Source organism: Solea senegalensis, linkage group LG19, assembly GCF_019176455.1.
Source record: "Solea senegalensis isolate Sse05_10M linkage group LG19, IFAPA_SoseM_1, whole genome shotgun sequence".
In the NCBI taxonomy this organism is placed as follows: Eukaryota; Metazoa; Chordata; class Actinopteri; order Pleuronectiformes; family Soleidae; genus Solea; species Solea senegalensis.
In genome coordinates, this window is record NC_058038.1 from 18,200,306 (window position 1) to 18,223,585 (window position 23,280).

General features: G+C 40.1%; 1 protein-coding gene across 2 annotated transcripts; it reads right to left on the reverse strand.

Annotated features, from left to right (window-relative positions):
• Nucleotides 1-2,079: 2,079 nt before the first annotated feature.
• LOC122785567 (ral guanine nucleotide dissociation stimulator-like 1) lies at nucleotides 2,080-16,569 on the reverse strand. 2 transcript variants are annotated; one of them, XR_006362300.1, is made up of 18 exons: nucleotides 16,188-16,569; nucleotides 12,956-13,245; nucleotides 12,401-12,445; nucleotides 11,762-11,961; nucleotides 11,489-11,646; nucleotides 11,151-11,399; nucleotides 10,927-11,030; nucleotides 10,609-10,693; nucleotides 9,336-9,407; nucleotides 8,723-8,809; nucleotides 7,829-7,861; nucleotides 7,436-7,557; nucleotides 6,515-6,604; nucleotides 6,174-6,303; nucleotides 4,934-5,254; nucleotides 3,908-4,022; nucleotides 3,345-3,824; nucleotides 2,080-3,236 (listed from the first exon to the last, which is right to left on the reverse strand). XR_006362300.1 is itself a non-coding variant. In XM_044051436.1 (17 exons), exons 1-17 carry the CDS (start codon nucleotides 16,212-16,214, stop codon nucleotides 3,685-3,687), a joined length of 2,268 nt encoding a protein of 755 aa, XP_043907371.1. In that variant the 5' UTR covers nucleotides 16,215-16,569; the 3' UTR covers nucleotides 2,080-3,684. The 2 variants fall into 2 exon arrangements, 1 of the variants encoding a protein (XP_043907371.1); XM_044051436.1 differs by having other exon boundaries at nucleotides 2,080-3,824.
• Between the last annotated feature and the right edge of the window lie 6,711 nt (nucleotides 16,570-23,280).

Sequence of the window (23,280 nt, forward strand, 5' to 3'; positions counted from 1 at the left end):
ATGCACACACTCAACAGAGCCAAGAATCCAAAACACTCCCAGTGATCACTGACAGGTTACTGCTGCACCCGAGTGGCATCTCCATGTACATACAATCTCCCTGACACTGTGCTCAACTGTAGCTGAACATGCAGTTCTCTGGTGCCATCTAGTGGTGATATGTTAACTATTGTTTAGTTTTCTTCAAGTTGTGTTCAGCACATTAAAATCTACTAGTGTATAGGATATCAGACATGTTACTGTACAGTTTTAGAGACATTTCAAGTTAAAAGCCTCACATTAGAACTTTTAAAATTAAAAAAAAAAAATCAAATTTGAAAATTAAAAGTGCCAATGTGGAACATTTAACTTAAAATGTCTCTAAAACTGTACAGTAAAAATGTCTGTTTTCCAGTATACTGGTAGTCATAGAACACAGCTGTATCAGTCTTTTCCAGATATTATGGATAATTCTGTTTTCATTACATCTCAAATTTGAGAATTGTTATATTAAAAAAGTTATATTATTACATCTACTTTTCTCCAGCTGATTTATATTGAGGTCTAATCTTCTTGTTAATGTCCATTTGCCAACACTTGCTACAACAACAGCTAACATAAAGTGGAATGGTTCATTAATTAAGTAAAAAGAGGAGTTATTTTTACTTTTACACGTGACTTCAGGGAACATTTTGGTTTGAGCAAATCCTTAGAACTTTTAATGACAACTCAAAGGGTATTTACCTCATGTATGACAGCACTGTGATGACGTGATGGCTGGAACTGCTGATGTTTCATGATGAACGTAAATTCTCCATTAGAAGAAGAAGAACTGTCCTCCAATGTTGTTTTAAGTGTTTCTTTGTTAATAACATGTTTTCTTCGCGTAAAAAAAGTCAAACAAACACTTAGGTTCTTGCTGCTCCGCTCTCGCACAGAATGACGTATGTTAGCTCTGAGCTAGCATGTTAGCTCTGAGCTATTGCGACAGCTTCCTGCGCCATGTTGCCCATTAACGTTGATTCGTCACACCTGCGCGTGTGTGACCACACCTCATTATCTGTATTCATATTTCGAAAACGTGACCATGACGTCATAAGAAGACTGTGTCCAAATGAACAGTACCTCTAAAATAAGATAATTCTGTTAAATTATACTTTAATTTACCTCTGGATTTTGTCCTTAGCGATGGGAGTACTTAAATATTCTACTCAAGTAAAAGTACCACTATTTTTGATAACATTTTACTTAAGTACAAGGAAAAGTACTGGTCTAAAAATTTATGCAATTTAAAGTAAAATAAAAAAGTAGCTTGTTTAAAATGTACTCTTTTTTTAACAAGGTTGGGGTTCTTTCTGGTGACACACAAATATAACAGATGCAATTTAAAACATAGCGAAGTACAGTACTTAAATAAAAAAACATACTTAAGTTAAAGTAAAATTACTCATATTAAAAATGACTTTAAAAAATACAAGTACACAAAAAAACCTACTCCGTTTCAGTAACGCGAGTAAATGTTATTCAGTACTTTCCACCTCTGGAGATAACCCCACTTAAATCCAGAGTATCATTCCAATAGTAACTTCCACTTCCACAAGATGGTGCTCTATGTTCTTTTAGAATCATTTACAGTTTTGTTTATTTGTGGAACTGCATTTGTTTGAGGTTATATGAAAGGTTTGGGAATGATGAAGATGATAAATGATAAATCTCTGACACTATTACAAACGTTTGCGCTTTGTATTCACAGTGTTAATTTACGTGTGAATTAATGTTTTTATGTGCAACATTTTCAGAAGTAGAACTACTAAAGTCATCGTCTTGTTAAATGACAATTCAATTTATTTCAGAGGGGATACAAATAATTTAATGTTAAAATGGCTGCAGTGAAAAAGATATAACCATAATTTACTGGTTAATCCAGGACAACACCCACATTAAAATATCCTAAATATCTTTAAGCCTGAAAAGAAGTCGGACGTTGTTTATTCAAAAATAAGTAAGAAGTACACATTCTTACGCTATAAAGAAGATTTATTATTAAAGATAGTGTGAAAATGCAGAGACTTAATTCATGACAACAGGCTACGAAGCAGATAAACAAGAACAGTTGTTTATTAGAAAGGGTGGAAGTTCATTTCATCCATTCATTTCAAATATATTGCCTCTTTTCCAGTGAGTTTATTCATTTTGTTTTACAACAGTGACCTTTACCTTTGCTAAAAAAAAACATGAGCATTATACCATTTTTCTTTATAAGCCGAGATATTTTATCCGTTCAAGTTTAAGTTGCCATGGGGTGGGGGGGTGGGGGGGTATTGCACAATATCAGGAGAAGTAAAAGTGGGAAGTGTTTACTCACAGGAAGTAATTGAGTCGAAGACAACAGCTATTATGTTTGCCCTTAAACAGCACTCCATATTTCCCGATGTCTTGTCTTGTTCACTGTACAACTCTTCTTCTTTGCAAACGCTCCCTGAATGATGGGAATATGATCTCACAACAGTGCAGCTGTCAATTGGTGAAAAGTGAAATGATCAATCAGTTCAAACCATTTAAACACCATCCGGGCTTCACGTGTCTTAACCATTGTTAAATACAATTAAGTTTAAAAAAAAACAACAACATTTAAATAAGATCAGTGTTGATCAGAAAATACCTCCCGTCTTTAAAATTTAACAAATTAAATACAATTTGGAAAAAGAAAGTAAATCAATCAGAACACAAGTTAAAGTCTAGTGAGTCATCACAAAGTGTCAATCAAATAAAGTCACATTTCAAGTGAACCACAGAGGAACCAAAGTGAAAATAATTACATATAATATTGCAAAATTATAACTCTTAAAAGTCTAACACTAAAAACACACACACGCACGCAACTCTTCTTCTCGTCTAATCAAGATACGATTGAAAGTTGTGATTCGCATCACACGTCCATCAAAGTTGCTGCTGTTGCTGCCATGGTTACACCTTTGGTTTCAGGAATGCCAACTTTCCAGTCAGAGCTGTGGGACACACATGATGGATGTCAAGTGACACCAGAGTGCTGGGCCGAAACTCTCAAGGAATGCTGTGATCTCTCCACCTGCTCCTGAGATGACAGCAGCGGCACATCAGCACAGCGGGGGAATCTCATCTCAAGTGTCTGACACCCTGCTGCACCGCCTGCAGGAGTTCATTAGCGACTGTGCATCCCTCACACGGCGTCTGACCCATATTCCCTTTTCCACACTTGTTTTATTAATGGCATCCAGCTGTAAAAAACAAAAAAAGGGCCAGTCATTTCCCCAACGTCCCTGGAAAAATAGGTCACTGATGTTGGGGTGTGTGTGTGTGTTGCTCTCTGCTGTGTGTCTTCATACCGTCAGTTATTGTAAGTGACATCTGGCAGCAAACTTGCATGGGGGCTGGAGTTCAAGTTTTTTTTTTTTCTTTTTTAGATTAATACTATGATTATTAACCAGTTTATTCCATCGGGAAATTAAAGCAACTCGAATCCAGACGTATTTTAGCTTCTGCTTCATTCCTCTTCATAAAGTGCTTTTGCATCATCTTCAGTCCGTCATGTTAAAAAAAAGGGGGCAATAAAGTGTGGCCCCATCTCTGAGAATTAAAATATATAGAGCAACTTTTAAAAATCAAGACAACTTTACAGGAACATTCCCATTAGCTCCTTTAAGTGGAGTATTTGTGGAGTCAGCGCTACTTCGTGTATCTCCCGAGGCTCGACGTGGCCTTCAGTGGTTTCTTCTGGCCTTTGGGGAACTGCCGCAAAACAAAGTCAAAGTTTGCCGCGGTGGACATGGCATAAAAGACGTTTGCTTTGTCTGGGATCAGCAACTCTGAAAAGAGAAAAAAGTAAGTGTTAAAAGACATTTTTAATCGCCTAAATCTCTTTTCATTGTTGAATATTTTGTGTTCTGACCTCTCTCGTGGGAGATGACCTGTGTCAGGGTGAACTCCTGCCAGTCCATGTGCTCCAGGTGATGTTTTTCCAGTGCCCTCTGAATCACATGAGCAGTTTTGTCCTGGCTGGTTAACTGTGAAAGACAAACACTCATGAGTGCTGTGAAACATACCTGAACACACAGGAAGAGCTCCGTGATTAACTAATGCCACTTTTCCACTCTACAGTTCCAGCACGACTTGGCACGCAACAGCTCGACTCTACTCGGTTTGGTATCGTTTTTCCATTACGACTCCTCATCGCGGGCGGAGTCGTCACAGCACGGCTGCATCAAACTCCCGCGGCGTTGTTTTAGTGACTTGTGAAGCACTTGTTTTCAGGCGTAACTGAATCGTTAGACTCAGTTCATTAAAAAGACTTGTTCACAGAATCGTTTAGTACTTCCTGCATGATTCTGAGCACAGATTTTAGAAATGTCCCTGCTAAATGTGGATTCTTAAGTCTTTTTAACTGATCTACAATTGATGGGTTTGATTCCTGTGACGGACGCCGCGCTCATGACTCTTCCAGTGACGACGGTCTCTGACCTTTCAGTGGCCGGCACTATCACTAATGGAAAAGCAAAATTAAAATGAGTCGAGTTGAGCCGCATTGAGCCGAGTCGCGCTGGTACTGTGTGGTGGAAAAGCGCCATAAGACACTTTAAAAGAGGGTAAATATCTAGATCTATTTACTACGGAAACATGTCAAATTGAAATATAATACTTGATTCATTGATGACAATGGAACAGCCAGTATATTTTCATTTTAAGTTTGATGCTTTGTTGCACCACCCGCCCAACAGCAAAGACATGTTGGTGCTGTATGTCATAAAGCATGTTTTTATTGCCCTTTATTGTCACCTTGTCATCTCCTTCTCATGTGATAATTCCCTGCTGCTGTTGTACTTTCACTTTCAAAATCCACCTGACTTTGACACGCAATTCATCAAATAGGTTCCACGTTAAAGAAACTGAAATGTCGGATTCTGGAGCGGTCACTCACCAGAATGCTTTTGTACATGTTGCCGTTCTTCTGCGACAGGTCAACGCTCACCCGGACGATGCACGAGTCAGCCGCTTGGCGGTTGTACATGGGCAGGGAGGTCATGGACACCGAGCGCTTGTGAGAGGCCAGAGGCTTCGCCCGAGCGCCGCCTTGCGACGAGCATGGAGGGCAGATTTCTGTCCGGCGGTCAGAGGAGGAGCAGCTGGATGGCGTAGGGCATTCTGGAGAGGAAGCCGCAGAGGAGCAAGGGGAAAACGACGAAGAGGAGGACGAGGAGGAGGAGGACTCGCACACATTGTTGCATGAGCTGTGAAAGCACTGCAGAGAATACAAGAGGGAGAGGCAACAAAAGGAGTAGTGATGAGGAGTGTAGTCAAAGCATTTGTATTGTTTCTGATAATGATTGCTCGACATACAACAACTAAGCTATTGAGCCACTGTGCAGCAGTCAGTACTTTTCCATGCATAGTTATGTCGAGCTACAGTTGACACTCAACTACACCATTTGACGAGACTTCTTTTGTCCCAGTATACAAGCAATAGTAGGGATTACAAGTGGGTCCCACAGTCATGTAAAGGATAAAGTGGTAGAAGATGGATGGATTTGCAAATGGTGGAAAACTGTGGTGCATGCGCACAGCACCGAGGATAGTTTTCTGACTCTGGCCCGAGTAAAGATATATACATGCGACTCCTTAACGCAGCCCTCTAATGTAGATGCAACGTGCAGGTCAGGGAGTCGCGTTAAAGTCAGTACAGTCACTACATTAGACAAGTAAAGACAAACAATTACCTGCACCCTATATGGGAAGACGAGCCTTAAATGGCACCGAAGGGAATGCGGCGAAAACTTGTGCACCAACATTTTTTGCAGATGATACATATTCTCAAGTCCTGTTTTAGTCAGATGAACTCAGTCACTCACTCAACACATTATTGAGTAAAACCTGCATTAAATTCTATTCCAGTTTCAATATCACGCACAAAAATAAAATGTTGTAAGCATCCCCACTTAAAAGAACCTCTCACTGGAAATGCTTTAGGGTTTGTTTGGCTCCTTAAAATGGGGCGATTGTTTTTGAAGTGTAAATAGAGGATGTTGTGCTCAGCACAAAGACCTTTCAGATGAGGGTTTCAACAGAGACACCACTCTTAGTGCCATAAAGGACAAAGACACAATTAGAGAGAACACAAAGACGCAAACCCCCCACACACACACACACACACAGCTGTTTACCTGCAGCCTGATGGAGCAGGCCGAGTTCGGGGAAGAGAGATCATCCATCTCAGATCCACTGGATCCAGAGGAGGAAACGCTGATCTGGTCAGCAGGCACTTTCTTAGATCCATCAGTAACTGTCAGGAGACTGAGGACAGAGGTTAACTTGAGCGTGTGTCATAGAAAAACTTAATTTTTTTTATTATAAATAGTATAATAAATATCATAGAATGCTGTGAAGCAGCCTTGCTTACAGAAAAACAGACTCCGTGTTTCTACGTGTTGTGTGCATATTTATAAAGTACATGTGCGGTGGGTGTGTTTACATAATTCAAAGCAGACCGGAGCACAGCACTCACCTGGAGAGTTTTTTAGTTAGTGTGCGGTGGTTCCAGAGCGTTGGCGAGGACAGGTCCACTGGAGGTTCCAGCTGTCTCGACAGCTCATAACTGTAGTAAAACACAAACAATGAAAATCTGTTGGGGGCTAAAGTGTGGAAAAATTAAAGGCAGTGAAGACCAGAAAGACAGAAAGTCAAAAATGTGCTTCATAACTTTGGCAATTGTTGATAGTGTCATCATTCTGATTCTGTTTGAGATAGAACAGAAGCGATGCAACATTATTTGTCTGCTTTGACACCTGAAAACATCTCAAGCTATACCGTCAGTCCTGACTGGGGGAGCTCTTGTGTGTATACAGCAGCAGCAGCAGCAGCAGCAGAACAGGGGCGGGAGGGGACAATAACATTTATAGCAACAACCAGGTTTTTGGAGCAGTAGAACTGACTTCTGAGAATGTTCACGGGCGCTTCTTTTTTGTCTTCAGTCATACTCCGACCTGTTTGCAGTTATCTCACTTAACTAGCACAAAGTTGCTGTCTTGACATAAACTCAATCTCTTCCTGTGTGCGGCGCAGGAATGTCACAGAACACAAGATCTCAGCACTGATATACTAAGAAACACACAGAGAGTGTCATGCGGAGCTGATAAGCTTTATCAGTATTGTGTGAACTCATTTGACAATTTGATTTACAAGTTACAAAGTTACACACTATAGTTTCAATATAAGCAGATACAGTAAAGATTGCATGAATAAGGTGCTTTTTTTGGGGTTATAAATGTTAAATGACAACATTTTTATGACAGTGCTCCATCTGCCTCCATTATTCAACTGATAACATGAAATGATTTACTGCCCGTGTGCAATATATAAGTGAAAAAGAACATTTTTGACAGTATAACTACCACATTATGGAACTAATTTTTCTCCCCCATCTCACCTCTCCTGGTCAGTGAGCAGCTTGTATCCCTGCAGCCATGCAGCAATTCTGGGATGCTGTGGCAGGTTGTAGAGCGAACAGGACATCTGCAGCACACGGATCTGTGACAGAACCTCAAACTCCTTTTGGCAAAGAGAGAGAGAAACATCAGTTAACAGATTGAAAAGGACTGCAATGTGTCCTGCTTTCTGTTATTCATGTTGTTAAAAAAGCTGCCAGAAGGTGATACAGCGCAACCAAGTGTTTGCCATGGTATCCATGTTCTGCACATCAGTGCCAGTACAGGCACACTGTACACACTCAGCATCACACTGACATTATATAAACATTATATAAACATCTGTGCACTTTGTTTCAGCTGTGGAAAGGATGTCACAAAAGGCTATCACTCACCCTCCGCCTCTTCTCGAGGTTTATGAGCCCACCCTGTCAAAGGAGGAGATTGTACAAAATGTATTTATGTGTATCATATCAATGATTAACTGCACCAATAATTGAAAAACACACAGGTTTACCTAGCAATAAAGATGTAATAATATTGTACACAAATATCAACTCTTTACTGAAATGACTAATCATTTACAAATAAATGACTGTGATTAAGTAGTTTGGTAAAACAACAATTTCTAAAATCAAGAGCACCACTTCCTTTAACATAGTAATCACCAGTCTGTCTGTACATGTGTACTTAAGCACAATCATGTTGTGACAAGTTTGTTTTTTTTATTTATCCAATCAGGAGTCACACCTCTACAAAAGAGGTGGTTCTCCCTGCTATTGAAGTTTTAGAGTTAAGCTTTTTTGACAGTTCACTGTCCTACAGTACAGTAGGTGTACAGTTCCAGAGAAATAAAACACATTCAGCATCCAACGTGATGCCCAGGTGTCACGTTCAAACACAATCAAACACTAACGGGCCAAGACTTGACCCTTGTGGGACCTCCAGAGGTAATGTGAAACTGTTGTGATTTAAAATGATGAAAAGACAGAAAGAAAGGCCCTGTATGTAAGGTACGACAAGTTTGAGAAGAAATCAGCTGTGAGGTCCAATAAAACTAGAACAGAGAATGTGCATTTAAACTGGAGCTGCTTCACTGCTGTAATTTGACCTAAAACCTGAGTGGTAGTGTAGTTTTTCTGCCGCTGCATATTTTGGGGTTAATGGAGTACTACTATATATGTACTCGATTATAATATTTTGAGATATGTCACTGCGCAGTTGATACTTTGACCACTGAATGTCAAACATTACACCACGACGCTGCTGACTCAAGGGACATTTAGTACCTGCACGCAGTCCGGCAGAGCAGTGTCCAACATGGTGAGCACGGTCAGATAGGTCCCCAGGTAAGGGACAACGCCACTGGAGGTGCTCTGCAGAGAAACAACACACAGTATAAAACACACTTACAGTAATATGTGTCACTCTGTCACTGGATCTGTTCATTTGCGTCTTTAGAATCCAGCATTAGCTCTCTTTTTCTTTTTTTAAACTGTATTCAATGGGCTGAGATTTGGCCACATTCACATAGCGCATGTCCCACTTTGCAGCACTGTGGGTTAATGTTACAGCCCAGGAGAATGTGCCTATGACTCATAAACGAACCCAGTCTAGTCTATTATTACTATCCTAGAACCGTGGTGACGTGGGGCTATTTGAAACTCTCTCAGAGCTAAAGATAAGTTTGGGTCTTAACCAAGCCCGAGACAGACACTCCACCCACACTGAGGGTAATCGGCTTTCTTGTGGGATTCACGGTTGTACAATATGAAAAGGATGACATTCGATGTGGCTAGAAAAGAAACTTTGATGCTCAACTTTTTACGGTTGAGCTAGACCCACTGGGCTTCAATTCATGTTTTCAAAGCGTCTAATTTCTCATCCAGACATGGAGCTTACCATCTGTCTGGGGATCGGACACCGCTTGGATATCTTTGGAGAAATGTTATCCACAGTTGCATGGCCTCCGTCCTGTCATAGAGGGTCAGACAGAGCTACATTCAGGTCAAGGCTACAGGAGCATACATACATGGAAAACTACAAACATTATTTTTGTTTGTTACATCTGCAGACACATGGGTTTATTTTTTTATACCATGGATTACATGCATGTACACAAATATGTGCAAGGTGGCTTGAAATGAAGCATGTGAGAGAACTGCAAAAGTCGCCTGTAAAGCAACTTCTTCAAGGTTGATTACACATTAACTTGGATATCCTGGTTTAATGTTACCCTGTGACAGAGGGAGGACAAACACATCCATGTCTTTCAAGCCTTTGTGTGTGATATCTGTGTTAGGAAACACCCTCACATACATGTATGATTTCATGCCTTTACATAGATAAAAGCTGATTCATAAAAGGTTGGGAACCAACAGTTCGACTACAATGGCAAGTGAAAAAGAGCAGAAGAACAAAACAGAGAGTTTTTCCTGGTGAAGAATGTCTTTGAGCTTTTTTTGTAAATTATAAAGCAGCAGAGTTGTTGTGTTGTTGTGTACCAGTGAGCCCAGCTATTGACTTAAGACTCCTTTCACTGTAACAAGACACAAGATGTCTCTGACGCAGTCGCCTTGAGGACGACACTGAATGAAAAAAACAAAAAAATGGGTACACAATGTGCTAAATGCCTCTGGTTTCTCATTAACACGCTGTCAATATTAACTGGAAACGAAAAATGAATTATTATTTTAATAATTGATCGGGAGAGTCCGTGTACAGGAGGACGATCATTTCCAAACTCCATCTGAAAAGAAACAGTGCTGAAAACACCACACCTGGCTGCATTAATGATTTAATGAGCCTTCATTCCAGATTACTGACAGGTTCTGTGCCAAGACTGGAAAAGAGATGATGAAGTAGGTTGAATTGCACTGGTAAACGTTAAACCGTGTGCAGGGACGTGTCAAACATGAACCATATGCTTTCCTTGTGGAATTTTATAGAAAAGCCAACTATACAAGTTGTTGTATAACTGGGGGACTGAACTATGTTTTATGTTAGTAGACTGAGAATAGCATCTATACCACTGAATAAAATAAAATAAACAAAATGCTATAATAATAATCCAAGGATTGTGATTAAGGGCATATTTGTGACCTATGCATCTCAGAGTAAACACTGTAAACAATGAGTTGAATGAAGGATGTTGGTTTTTTGTTTTTCTTCTCACCTCTCCCAGGAGCTCTCTGTTGGTGAGAACACAGTTCTCGTCAGGGAAGGTCTCGCAGAGGTTATTAAATGTGGCCATGCTATCTCTACAAAGAAAAAGAGAGAGAAAAGGAAATCAGGTCAATAGGTATATATTAAATCCTTAAATAATTAACACAATCACAATCCAGACCACATGATAAAGAAGACAAATACAGAGCTAGGCTTCACATGTCCTTGACATTGTAATAGCTTACAGTGTTTGTGACCTGACACAGAATATGTGTCACACGACATTTGCTGAAAACAGACCTGACAAAGGGCTAAAGGCCAAACTCACCTGCTCACCACGGTCCAGGTCTTTCTCAGCCTATAAACAGCATTAGACTGCAGGGCCGACAGGATCGCCTTGAGCGAGGAAAAGTTCTTCAAATTACGACATTCCTGCAGAAGAAAATATTTCGAAGACCTTTAAAGTGTTCTCTTTAAACAAAGGCTGAATGAGGTTCTTTTAAGGTCTTCAAATGCAGCCTAAAGTTTAGTCACTGTGGCTTTTTGACTGACCTGTGCCACTCTGATCCACTTCTCAATGATGCGAGCTCTTTGTGCTGGACTAGTTTGAGGCCGGCTGGAGGAAGTGGGACTGGAGGTTGGGTCTGGAGGTTGGCAGAGCAGGGACATGATGACCAGGTTGGTGACGGCATTAAATTGGGCAATGGTGGCCCTGATGGTGGGAGACATGTTCTCCTTTTTGTCTCTCTGTGACCACACACAGCCCAGACACTGATAAGGCACAACTTTGACGAACAGAGCCTGTAACACAACGAAGAACAATATCATTAGCCTTAAACCAACAGCTGATTTGTAAGTAAAAGGGAAACAAAATCCATCTTTTCACGTACAGAATCGAGTCGGGTGAGCTGTTCAGCGATGGCCGCAGTGGAGAAATCCATGACACCACCTGAATCTACAGAGCTTTCAAATGCGAAATCTTCATCACCAGATCTGTCCTCCTCTTGTTCCAGATCTCCCAGGGAAAATCTGACGTTCGTCTCAGCTTCTGAATGCAGGAGCAGGAGTCAAGAACTAGTGAGCTTGTCTCTTTTGACATTGACAGTACAGCATGTAAACAAGGGCCTCGTCACTGTTAATCATGACACGAGATGGAGGATCACCTTTTCTCTGGAACTTCTTGAGCAGCGCCTCAGCCTGCCCAGCCAACGAGCAGAAGTTGGGTTGGCTGTGTATGTTGTCGTACACTGCGGAGCTGATCCTCAGGTGATCCAGCAGCAGTCTGAGCGGCAGGTGCATGGGAGGATCCCTGAAGTCCTCATTATACTCGTCCAACCACATCTGGACAAAGGCCAACAAAGGGCTGGGGACGCAGCAAAAGAGTCTTTACATTTTAACAATGTAAATATTTTCAACCTGCGTCAACTAAAGTCCACCTGAACGTTCTCTTCTTTTCTTTGTTTAAAGTTATTTAAATAAAGAGGATCAAAGGAACAGTATTCAATATTTACATAATAACCTTTCAGTGTAACATAGACCGTGTTTTTCTCTCCTTCCTGTCTCACACAAACACATTGACGGCTGTGTGCAATCCAGTCACTTGTGTTAACAGGAGATGCAACCAGGAAACATGTGATTGGCTCTGTAAGGCCACATGTAAATATCAGATCTGAACTGGGCCACAAAGATCAAGAGATTGTCTCGGGTTGTCTGTCATGTATGAAACCCGTGCATCAGACGAGCTCAGGGCAAAGAGCCGCGACCATTTTAACAATCTGAGAAGGGAAGAGTAATTGACTTACCTCCTATAGCATTCACTGTTGTCCAGGTCTGAGGCCGCACTTTCTCTGTAACAATAATAACAGTGTCAGAAATATGACTTTTCAAAAATGTCACGCTGTACCCGGCACGATGCTTCAGTTCAAGCCATTAAGTTTTTAATTATTATTTTTCCCTGGCCTGCAGCTATGCTAACCCCGAGATCGAGACACGCCAACCACAGCCTAAAACCGCTCAGTGCACAACTGTTGTTATTGAAAGCTTCCACATAATGAGCACCTGCTAGGCACTTATTATTACATCAAAGCCAGGAGGACGGGAATGCTTTGTCAGGGAAACAATGTATAAAAAAAACCCTCTGATGCAACATGGTGACTTTGCATGAACAAGAGCACGAGATGTTTTCCTAATATCAAGCACAGAAGCGATGGTTCACCAAACTGGGCCTTCTTTAAAGGCCATTGGTAAGAAAGCTTCAGAGGACGCAGGTAGATTTTTGTGCAGAGACAGGCTGTTATGTAGAGCTAAGCTAATATTTACTGTACAAAGATATCAAAATGTCAAACAAATAGCCGTACCTCTGAAAGAGCAGCTCTATGAGCTTGGAGGCGCTGGTAAATGTTCTGTATGTGGAGAGGAAGATCTTGCTGTAATCCTGCTCCTGGTAGCTGGGGTCGAGGAGATGATTCACCAGCAGGTCCAGGGTGGCGGCCTTCAGGCGCCGCACCTTGCAGGTTCGGTACTGGACAAAAGCGCAGGACGGATTTGCGTCGCTGGTTTGTGCAGCAGACGGGGCAGGCTCCCGACGCAGAGTGACCCGGTACACTGCGCCGTCCTCAAACTCCTCACCCCACTCCTGCACTGGATTCTGGAGATGGTAGAAATTAAAGGTTTTGAGTTTGACAAACACACACACACACACACACACCAGTGCGGGTCACACAAATGCAAATCCTGCTGGTCACAACATTAAGGTCAGAGGTTGAGGGGGTAAAAATAGCAGCAGTCCTCCATGGTCAAATAGCAAAGTGAACACACAAACACACACACAAGTGACACAACACCACTGAGACGCACACTGATCTCATATGAACCGCAAGAACTACGTAATATTTACATGTACTCACAGCCACCGTCATCCCTGTAATGACTGGTTAAACAGGTGAGTGTGTAACAATCATAATTATCAGGTGTTCCTCCACTTCATATGCTGGCCTCAGCATATTCTCACCAGTTCCCAGAATTTCTCAAGGGTTTTTTTAACAATGTTTATGGACAAAATAGGAATATTTAGTTCAATCAAAAGCAAAACATGAGGAAATTATCCAAAATGTCACAAATGCTATTTGTGACATTGCGAATGCTCGCTCAGCACGGAGCGGTTGTAATTCAAACACGCTGGTTCCATGATACATTCAGAGCGTCGGGCAGATCATGTTTGATCTCAGCGAGAGCTGTCAGTGAGGGTTTCAGCCATAGCTCCTCCTGAACGCTCAACAGCACTTGATGTGATGTGCACAAGAGGAGCAGCGGATGATTGAATGCAAATACTGGGCACCTTGTTCTGTTTGAGAACACGATTATGCATAGTAGTATAATAAGACAGCAGCTGTGTCACAAAAGCCCTGTCAAAGGGAGCAACATGCGGTCATTGTGTTTTTATTCTGCAAATCTGCTACCAATCGATTAATATTATTATAGCATATGTCTATTTTTATTCCATGTGTGGGTGAAAAATCCTGCCCATTGCCTATTAAAAGTTAAAAAAACAGTCCAATGCCCTTAAAAGAGGTGTTGATCTCAATGGGTCTTTTATGTGGTTAAAAAACAGCAGAAATCATGACAAGCAAACCAAACTGCATGTGCAAAATCAATGGGATTGTACTTTTAATTGCCCAAGTTTTCACTATATACCCACAGCCGTCAGTGATGGCTGATCAGTCCGAACACCTACATATTCCCATTCTGAAATGTTGTGGTCATTGTGTAACAGTGAACATTACTTTACTTGTATCTTCTCTTATGCCTTTATGTAAAACATGTTATACTTCGTAAGCGTTAACAAACATGACAGAAACCCTTTTGTTCCTCAGATGGGAAATTGTGCCTCGTGTCGTGTTGCTCTGAGTCAGTGATGTAGTGGTGGTGGTACTGAGCACTGCTGACACTGTTCTGTTCTACAGAAAACAACTGACTACGATGTGGCTGGATTTCCTACCTGTCTGTATGTTGTTTTTGTTTCACCATTTTCTCCCAATGAGGCCGACTAGCGACATTTATTTTACTTAAATTCCCAATTCACAGTGCAACGCCCTTATACTCTTACACTAGAAATTTAAACTATTATTTTGTTTACATTCATTTACAATTTAACTGGTTTTGTTTTTTGTTCTTTGATTGAAAAAACACATGCATTAAGGATAGTTATTTATATATTAGAGAATGTTTAACCTTGTTGTTGGAATGAACACAACGCATTTTATTTGTTTTCCTTCAGCGTCTGTATCGGTAAGTCAACGTATGGGTTTTCATTAATAGTGAACAATATTATTGCACATCACGTATATTGATCGCATAAAGGCAACAACCACAAATTAGATGTTTGTTGATATAATTTTTGGCACAAACTACATCACCTTGATTTATTATTTCTTCCACACTGAAAATATAATGCAAAAAAAAAGAAACACTTCCTCTTACATGGAATTAAGTCTGCATATCCCTCGTCCCTAGTATCAGGACGACTCCAGAAAAACAGCAAATTAATAAAGAGGCATAGTCATAGTTTTGACCTTTGCAACCGTTTGTGCTCCTCATGTGTGAACATGTTACTTTTGAGTCACACCGCTGAGCATATGATTAACTAAATAGGCCTACTGTCTAAACAAGCTTTGAAAAATGAAGCAGCTTATGCAACAACTCTGAATGATTGTTCATTGATACAGAATCAATTCATTTCTACTGAGTCATATCAGATATTAAAAGCAGGTCTGATCAGTTCATTTTTGACTTAGTCAAGCTAACAACATTCAAATCATGTAGAGAAATAAGCTCTTTAAAAAGATATACACAGACCAAAACCAGTCCAAGCATCAACCATCGGTATACCTGTAGTCTTTTGGATTGACCTGTTTTTTGTTGTTGTTATTGTTTTGTTGTTGTTTTTTGATAGTGTACAGACTTTGATTTATCGTTAGCGTTAGGCCTTGCCTAACGCTATGTTGTTAACATGTGTATATATATATATATATATATATATATATATATATATATATATATATATATATATACATACATATACATATATACACACATATATGCATATATACACACACATATGCATATATACATGCACATATATATATATATATATATATATATACACATACACATATATGTGTATACATATATACAATCTAAAATAACATTAATATACCAATAACTTTAAGCTAATGTTACTTTCACATATTTAAAAAGAACAAGGATATTGTCGTATTAATAACTATAATAATAATAATAATAATGTTGAAATATATTTGGTTCACAAAGCTCTGCAGGCTCACCTGAGGTGAGGGTGTAACTACACTAGCAGTGTTTTGGCTAAAGAAGTTGCACACTGGAGCTTTAAGTAGTATTTCCACTGCACGAGCCAACTACTGTATAATGTTACATTCCCATAATTCAAAAATCAAACAGCTCCAACACGCCTTATAATACAGAATGTGATTATTATGTTTGTTGCTGTGGAAAAACATAAGAATATAGCAGAACAACAATTCAGTGACTGATGTCGGATCAAATCAGACTCACCATTGTTAACTCCCATTTTCCCATCATGTCGTCTAAGGAGTGCTGCTTTCCATCTTGTCAAGACTGCTGGTGTGAAAATCCACGTCCACTTTAGCTCGGCGTACAGTTTAAGGCTGCATCGTGCAATAATAAATGTTTCTCTGTTACTCTCCTGTTTGGGGACTACATTAACCCGAGAACATTACAATGAAAAAACACGACTTTTCCCCGCAGACTCGCGGCTACATTTCACCGGGATATAAAGCAGAGTGGGCTTGTTTCTGTGTGTCCGTCTGCACCGAAGTTGTTCCGACGTGTTTTCACAGCGTGGACGAACCGAAACCCGCGGCCGTGCTCCCCAGTGTGTGTGTGACAGAGTCAGTGGACAGTCTCTGTCTCTGTCACAGGCTGAAACTCTGTCAGCTTTGAGGTGGGAGGTGGCTTTCTGTTGGAGGTGTTGAATGTAGGAGGAGTCTCTGTGGGTGCGTGGGTGGGTGGGTGCGCGAGCGGGTGTGTGTCAGTTCTTGTATTTGTGGCTTTCTGAGGACCAAAAATCGTATAGACCTACGAAATGAGGACATTTTGGCAAAGTGAGGACATTTTGGCAAAGTTGGCTGTTCCTCGGTTCTTTAAATAGTAATTTGGGAGTTAAAAGCTTGTTTTAGGGTTAGGGTTAGAGTTGGGTTTAAGTTAGGGTTAGGCACTTAGATGTGATGGGTAAAGGGCTAGGGAATGCATTATGTCTATGCGTGTCCTCACTACGAATGCTGCACGAACATGTGTGTGAGGACTTGAGCGAGGATAGTGCAGCATTCCATTACAATCGGTGGTTAGAAGTCCGAACTGGGAGATTCAATTATGAAGATGGAAATAAAACGTCGAAACATAGCCAGTCTACGGTTTGAAATGAATTAGTACTGCCTGGGTTTTTTCAATGAAACCTGTTCAATTTTAATAATTTAAATTCCAAATGCAATTGTCAAATTAAATATATTCCCATTTCCTTGCCCGGCAAATTTTTGTTGCAGTGTAAATTGGGAATTTATACTACCCACGGATTGATATTTTACTTTTATCATCATTTCCAGCACAGTGAAATTCCTGTTGTTATCATAGCTGTAACATTGTCACCAATCACCACTGTGTTGTTGTTGTTGTTGTTTTTTGTAATGTAATATTTCACACACAGGTGATACAAGGTTGAAAATAATGTAGGGCAGATCAAACACTGGCAATAGAATGGTGTTAATCACCTTTTTTTAATGGGCCCATCTGGGATTACAAATCTCGGGTACACCCACTTTAGTGTGAACGAGGCTCCATAGAGAGTATCAAGATTGAGCCACATTCACATGACTCCTTTTTCATTAAAAAGGTATTGATTCTGCTCTGGATATACCTGCCATCCACACCAATGTTGTAGAGTCCAAAACAGCTGTCTTTGTTTTAGTCTGAAAACTCCAAGACAGTGTTTCAATCTGGACCGTCAGAAATGGCAACCTTTGAAAACAATACCATGGTTCTTACTGGCCACAACTTGATTGTCTCCTGTGAACATAACAGCTCTGTTAATGCTTCACTTTCACATATACCTCATTGTCAGTCTCATTTCAGGAAGCTTTGTTCATATCATTGTTCTCGTAAGGGACCACATACTGGCATGATGGTTAACATTGTTGGCTCACATCAAGAAGGTCACTAATTGGAGTAGCAACAAACTGAAATTGATACCTGTGTCTTTCTGTGTTATGACAAAGAGCCCTTCTGTTTGGAGTTTGCATGTCCTCCCTGTGTGTGCATGAGTTTTCTCTAGCTATTCCCGGTCCCTCCCATGGTCGTAAAAAAAACATGCAAATTGAGGATTGGGTTGATTAGAGACTCTATTGACTGTAGGTGTGAATGTGAGCGTGAATAGTTGTTTGTCTCTGTATGTTGGCCATGGTAACTGTCCAGGTGTACACCACCTATCACCCTGTGTCAGCAGGGATTGGCTCCAGCTCACATAAAGCCCCACTTTATTATAGAAGATGAATTGTTGTTTTTCATGAGTAAGTACTTACTGAAACTAAGCAAACCCCCTCAGAGGATAGAATCTGCTTCATATTGTACACAGTGTGCCTTAATGATCATGTGATATACATAATGTTTCTGACGCTTGTCTGGATGCAGATGGTTTATTTTTAAAAACATTTTCATTTTCAAATAAAGAGCAACTACATGATTTGACCTGTAGTTGGCACCGGCTTTTCCAAGAACTTTAAAACATGCTGAGCCCTTCTTTGAAAGACTGTCATCGTCTCCTATGGCAATTTTCTCTGTGTCATCATCACAGCTGATGAACTGTGTAAACATCTTCCTCTGCAGATGGAACAGACAACAAAAACATATCGCCCAATAACAAGAGCAGACAAAATATGAGAAAACAACATGTTTGTTTGTTTTTGAACCTGAGTTACAAGTATTGTGTTCAACATCACGGCATCATACACCACAAGGCTTGTATTCATATTGTAGCCACAATAGCACTCAAACAACTGACACAAGAGACATCCATTCATGTATCCTCTTTGTCTAAAATCTTGGTTCAGAGTAATTTTCCATTTTCTTGACCCCTCTTGTGCCAAAAGGTGTGGTTCTTCCCCCTGAGTGCATCTCATTGTTTATAGCAAAGGCATCATATTTTAGCCTGGGCTGTAAATACAAATATGACACCAGACAGCATGAGCACCTCATAAACCTGACACAGCCCAGTCTGATTATGTTTTTATGGAGCATTTGTATTAAAGTGTTAAAGTTCCCCCTGTAGTTTTTTTTCTGTCAACTTCTAAGTTGACTTAAAAGACATTGTAAGACTCAAATAACAGAGTACAGACAGGTTAGCAGCTCTGTACTTTGGCTGTGAAGGAACCGCTGATGTCAGCATGAGAACATGCTGATGTTTAGCTTCTGTGATGTTGACCATGTTCACCATCTTAGATCAGCTTGTTGATGTGCTAACATTCACTAATTGGCATTAAAGACATGTATGTCATGACAAGAATGTCATTAGATTTGCAGGTTTCTGGACAGTCCAAGTTTTGGACAAAGGGAAATCCTGACATGCCAACAACACTGGAGTAATAGTTAAGTTATATCAAAGCTTATGAAAATAGGGACGTTGCAACGGGACAGGCAAAGCTGAAAAGGGGCTCATTGTGTCAGAAAACAAACTACTTTTGTAAGAGAACATGCTTATAACTTTTGATTTGCTATGTACAGGATGTAAAGGAGACTGCAAGAAGGTTGGAACTGTTCTAACAAGGCCTCTAGCTTGCTTTAGTTTGTTTCAGTGTAGGCCTCCTGAGTGCTCTTTCCCTTGTGTCCCCACAGTCTCTTGAAACACCTCTGTGTGAAATGTGTTACGATGTTGTCTGTGGCAAATGTCACGCCAGGCATTACAGTTTAAACTCGTCTGATGAAAAAACACACACCACATACTGTAGGAACAGTACTACAATGTGTAGGAATGTCACTGATGAGCACTCTCAGTCCTACCCCTGCATGCCAAGAGCTCTTCAAATTGTGTAAGGCTCGTCATCAGCAAACCACTGCATATCTTCACGTCTGCTCTCTGCCTGTCAAGGATTACAAACTCCTCTGAGTGACAAAGCCAAAGACAAGCATTTATTACATTGTCACCCTCAGTGTGATCCACATGGGGTAATGGACTCCAGGCAGCAGAGTAGTGTATCACATATCACACTGTATGTTGACAATGGACAAAGAAGTGTTGACCTGTGAGTCCCTGCTCCCATCGGAAAGAAATACAAACTTCAAACCTCACATGGTTCATGGAGTTCAGGCATTTGGTCTCTGGACACAGGAATTAAAAGACTTCAGAGCAAGGCTGATGCCCAGCAGCAGCGGTAAGGAATGCAGACGCATGATTCTTTATCAGCACAAAGAGAGAGACAAATACCATTTAAAAAAATCCTGTCATTCACAAGCCACATGACTTGGGCGGGCCTTTAATCATAAAAGTATGGAATTGCTTCTGCACCGTCATATTCACCTTTTATTGGCCAGATCATGAGTTCTTAGATTAACATTCACAGGCTGATCAGAAACAAACATTCAAAAAAATGCTTCAATTTCAATACTGATTGCTAACTTTTGTAATCGTGACAGTCGTTGCACTGACAACCATTCCTGTCCTCTTTAGATTGTTGTTATACAGGCTATGCTGTTGGCCAGGTGATGAGGTTAACAGTGCAGTTTCCCTTGGGTTTCTCTGAGTGTAAACATCTCCTCACAAAAGGAAAGTGACTCAGACCTTATTAAATCTATGTTTGCCTTGAAATAAATAAAAAAGAATATTGTCATTATTAGGGAAAGACGGCTTCACATATTTAAGGTTACCAGGGCCACAGTGGCAAATATCAAGTGTATACCAGTCACTCCCAGGAATGCCACTGCTCTCACTATAATGACTCAAGCATCGAGGCCATGAACCTCAATGCTTGAAAGAAAGAAAACCCTCCTGGGACAAGCCTTGTTAACCACACATGACCTGTGACGCAAGGCTGCTAAGAAAACAGCATATTTTTGTTATTCACAAACAAAATCTCTGCTCAGTGTTTGACTTCAAACATAATGACCCGAATTTGCGTTCCCTGAAAATGGTGACGATGCTAGCGACTTGTGTTGCAAGCATGTGGTCTGTGAATGGATAAACATAACCTTTCGGCGCGCTGTGATATGATTCACAACAGAAATCAAGCCATTTATTTGTATTATTAAAACCATAGACAGACTGTTACAGACCAAAAAAAAACAGTAAAAGTGATGAAAAGTAATATTGCATGTCATTAGGAATTCATTTGTCAATTTAGAAACTACAATTATCCACAAATATTGTGTAGGTTAATCAGAACAGTCCTCATCAGTTCATACAGCTGCCTTATTGCTCAAAGTACAGGTGCATGTTGTGTCCACCATGTTGAAGATAAAGTAAGTTTGTCTACATAGCACTTTTCACAGACAAGCATCACAAAGTGTTTTACAGGACCATAAAAACTTAAAACACAGGCTCATACAAAACGCAAAACAGAAGACATATAAAACAATATCAAGTCCAAACATTTGTATAATATACAAAAAAAGGCTCCATCTATATAAAAGTCCAGCAGCTTAGAAAACCTTGATACTCTGTTATTCTTCTTAATCCATCATTATTTTTATGCTCTTTTTAACAATTTGTTATGGATTTTAGTTTTTGACTTTGTACCAATTTCTTTTCAATATTGTCTTTGTGTTGTTTTAAATGTTTCTGTGACGTTTTCTTTTATGAAAAGTGTGTTATAAACAAAACCTTGCCTTGAAGTGTCTACATACTTGGATACAAAATTTAACTGGATGTCATTTTTAAATAGAAAATATGAAATATTGAATCTACATTTGATTTTTACCCAAGAGCAGCAAATGACAGAAGCTCCAGAAGTGAGTGCTATGGGACCCCACCAGAGAATAAAGAGGTGTCATGAAGCTTTATTATAGAAGTCTAAAAACATGTCTAATATACGCGTGTCCAAAACATTTAGAATATCGTTCTCTCTTGAGTCAAACGCTGACCTGAGGTCAAGCAGTGCTATCACAATGCTGAATCAAATGACATTACAATATCACCTGAAACTGCTGGCACTGTACTTTCAGTAGAGGGAAACATGTGAAATCTGATATGAATCCACTGTGACGTCATAACTATTGTTCTTTAATCCTTGATTGACACAATTTAACCACAAGGTCCTAGAAAATGTAAAGAATGTAGAAAAGGAACTCATCAGACATTATACCAGCCGCAAGCTGAAGCACAGAATACCAAATGCTCTTTTGAAGGATTCATTCCATTAATCTGGTGTCAACAACAAGTCGACGTGGCAGTGATAGATGCACTGCTTGTGGTTGAGATGATTCAAGGAGAAAGATGATCACAATCTGCTGCAACCCTCAGGTGAGGCTTGCGTGAAGTCAACACTAAAGCCTCGTGAGAGCCTCTTCTGACCTATTTTAGCTTGTGCACTCCATCTCATGGCCACAAGGGGAACAACAGGTAAGAAACTAGAAGTTAAAAGAGTGTAGTTGGAAAGTGGGTTACAAGGACAGTGGGCACACTGGAGTTCTGTCTTTATGAATGATTGTTAAGATACAGACTGAATGGGAAGACGACTACTTTGCAGAATGTTTGTCATAACGTACTGGCTCTGTTTGCTCTCCTCTGTCACCCCAGTAACCAGCCGTCATATGGGCCATTTCTAGCTTAGTGTTGGCCCTATGCTAGATGCTGTTTGGGGCCCCAAAGTTTGCCAAACTACTATGGAGAAATTCACGAAGATGTCACAATCTCATGTTAAAATTAAACATCTTACACGTTGAACTGATACAAGCAAAACCACAATCTTCTATATGTCAATAAATAAAGAATAAAATAAAGAAATAAAGTCAACAGAAAAATAAATGAGGCTATTACTTTGAGTAAAAAAAGCAAAGAGCCAGAATCCTTATCAATGTGCAAACAATAAAAACAACAAAAACTTCCTGTTTGTTTGGCCATTGCACATGATAACCATAAATCAACATAGACCGTTCCCTAGAATAAAAAATATTATTTTAAAGTGCAACAATGAAAACAAACCAACATAAAAAAATAATACTAACTCAGATGAGTTAGCAATAATTCACTCCCACAATAAGCCTTATATTTATGAGAAAGCAAACAAAATACACATTAAACTTAATAAATTAATCATAAGTAATCCTAAAGTAATGTTAAATGGCAAATATCTGAGAGACAACTTCCACTGGATGATAACATAGCAGACATGTCATTTTAATTCTCCGTAGATGAGGCTGAATCATGCAGCTTTGGGGCCCCCTGGTGGCTTGGAGGCCCTATATGCATTCGCATAGTCTGCATATGGTCATTTTGAACTATATGATCATACTGCAACAAGAAACTTGTTAACCTACACACACACACACACACACAGGCTACACATCTCAGGTTTTGTTCCAACATGTAGGCCGCATCTATATATAGTGAGATTTACTGTCATTGTTCACATTCCTTTGCTGTGAC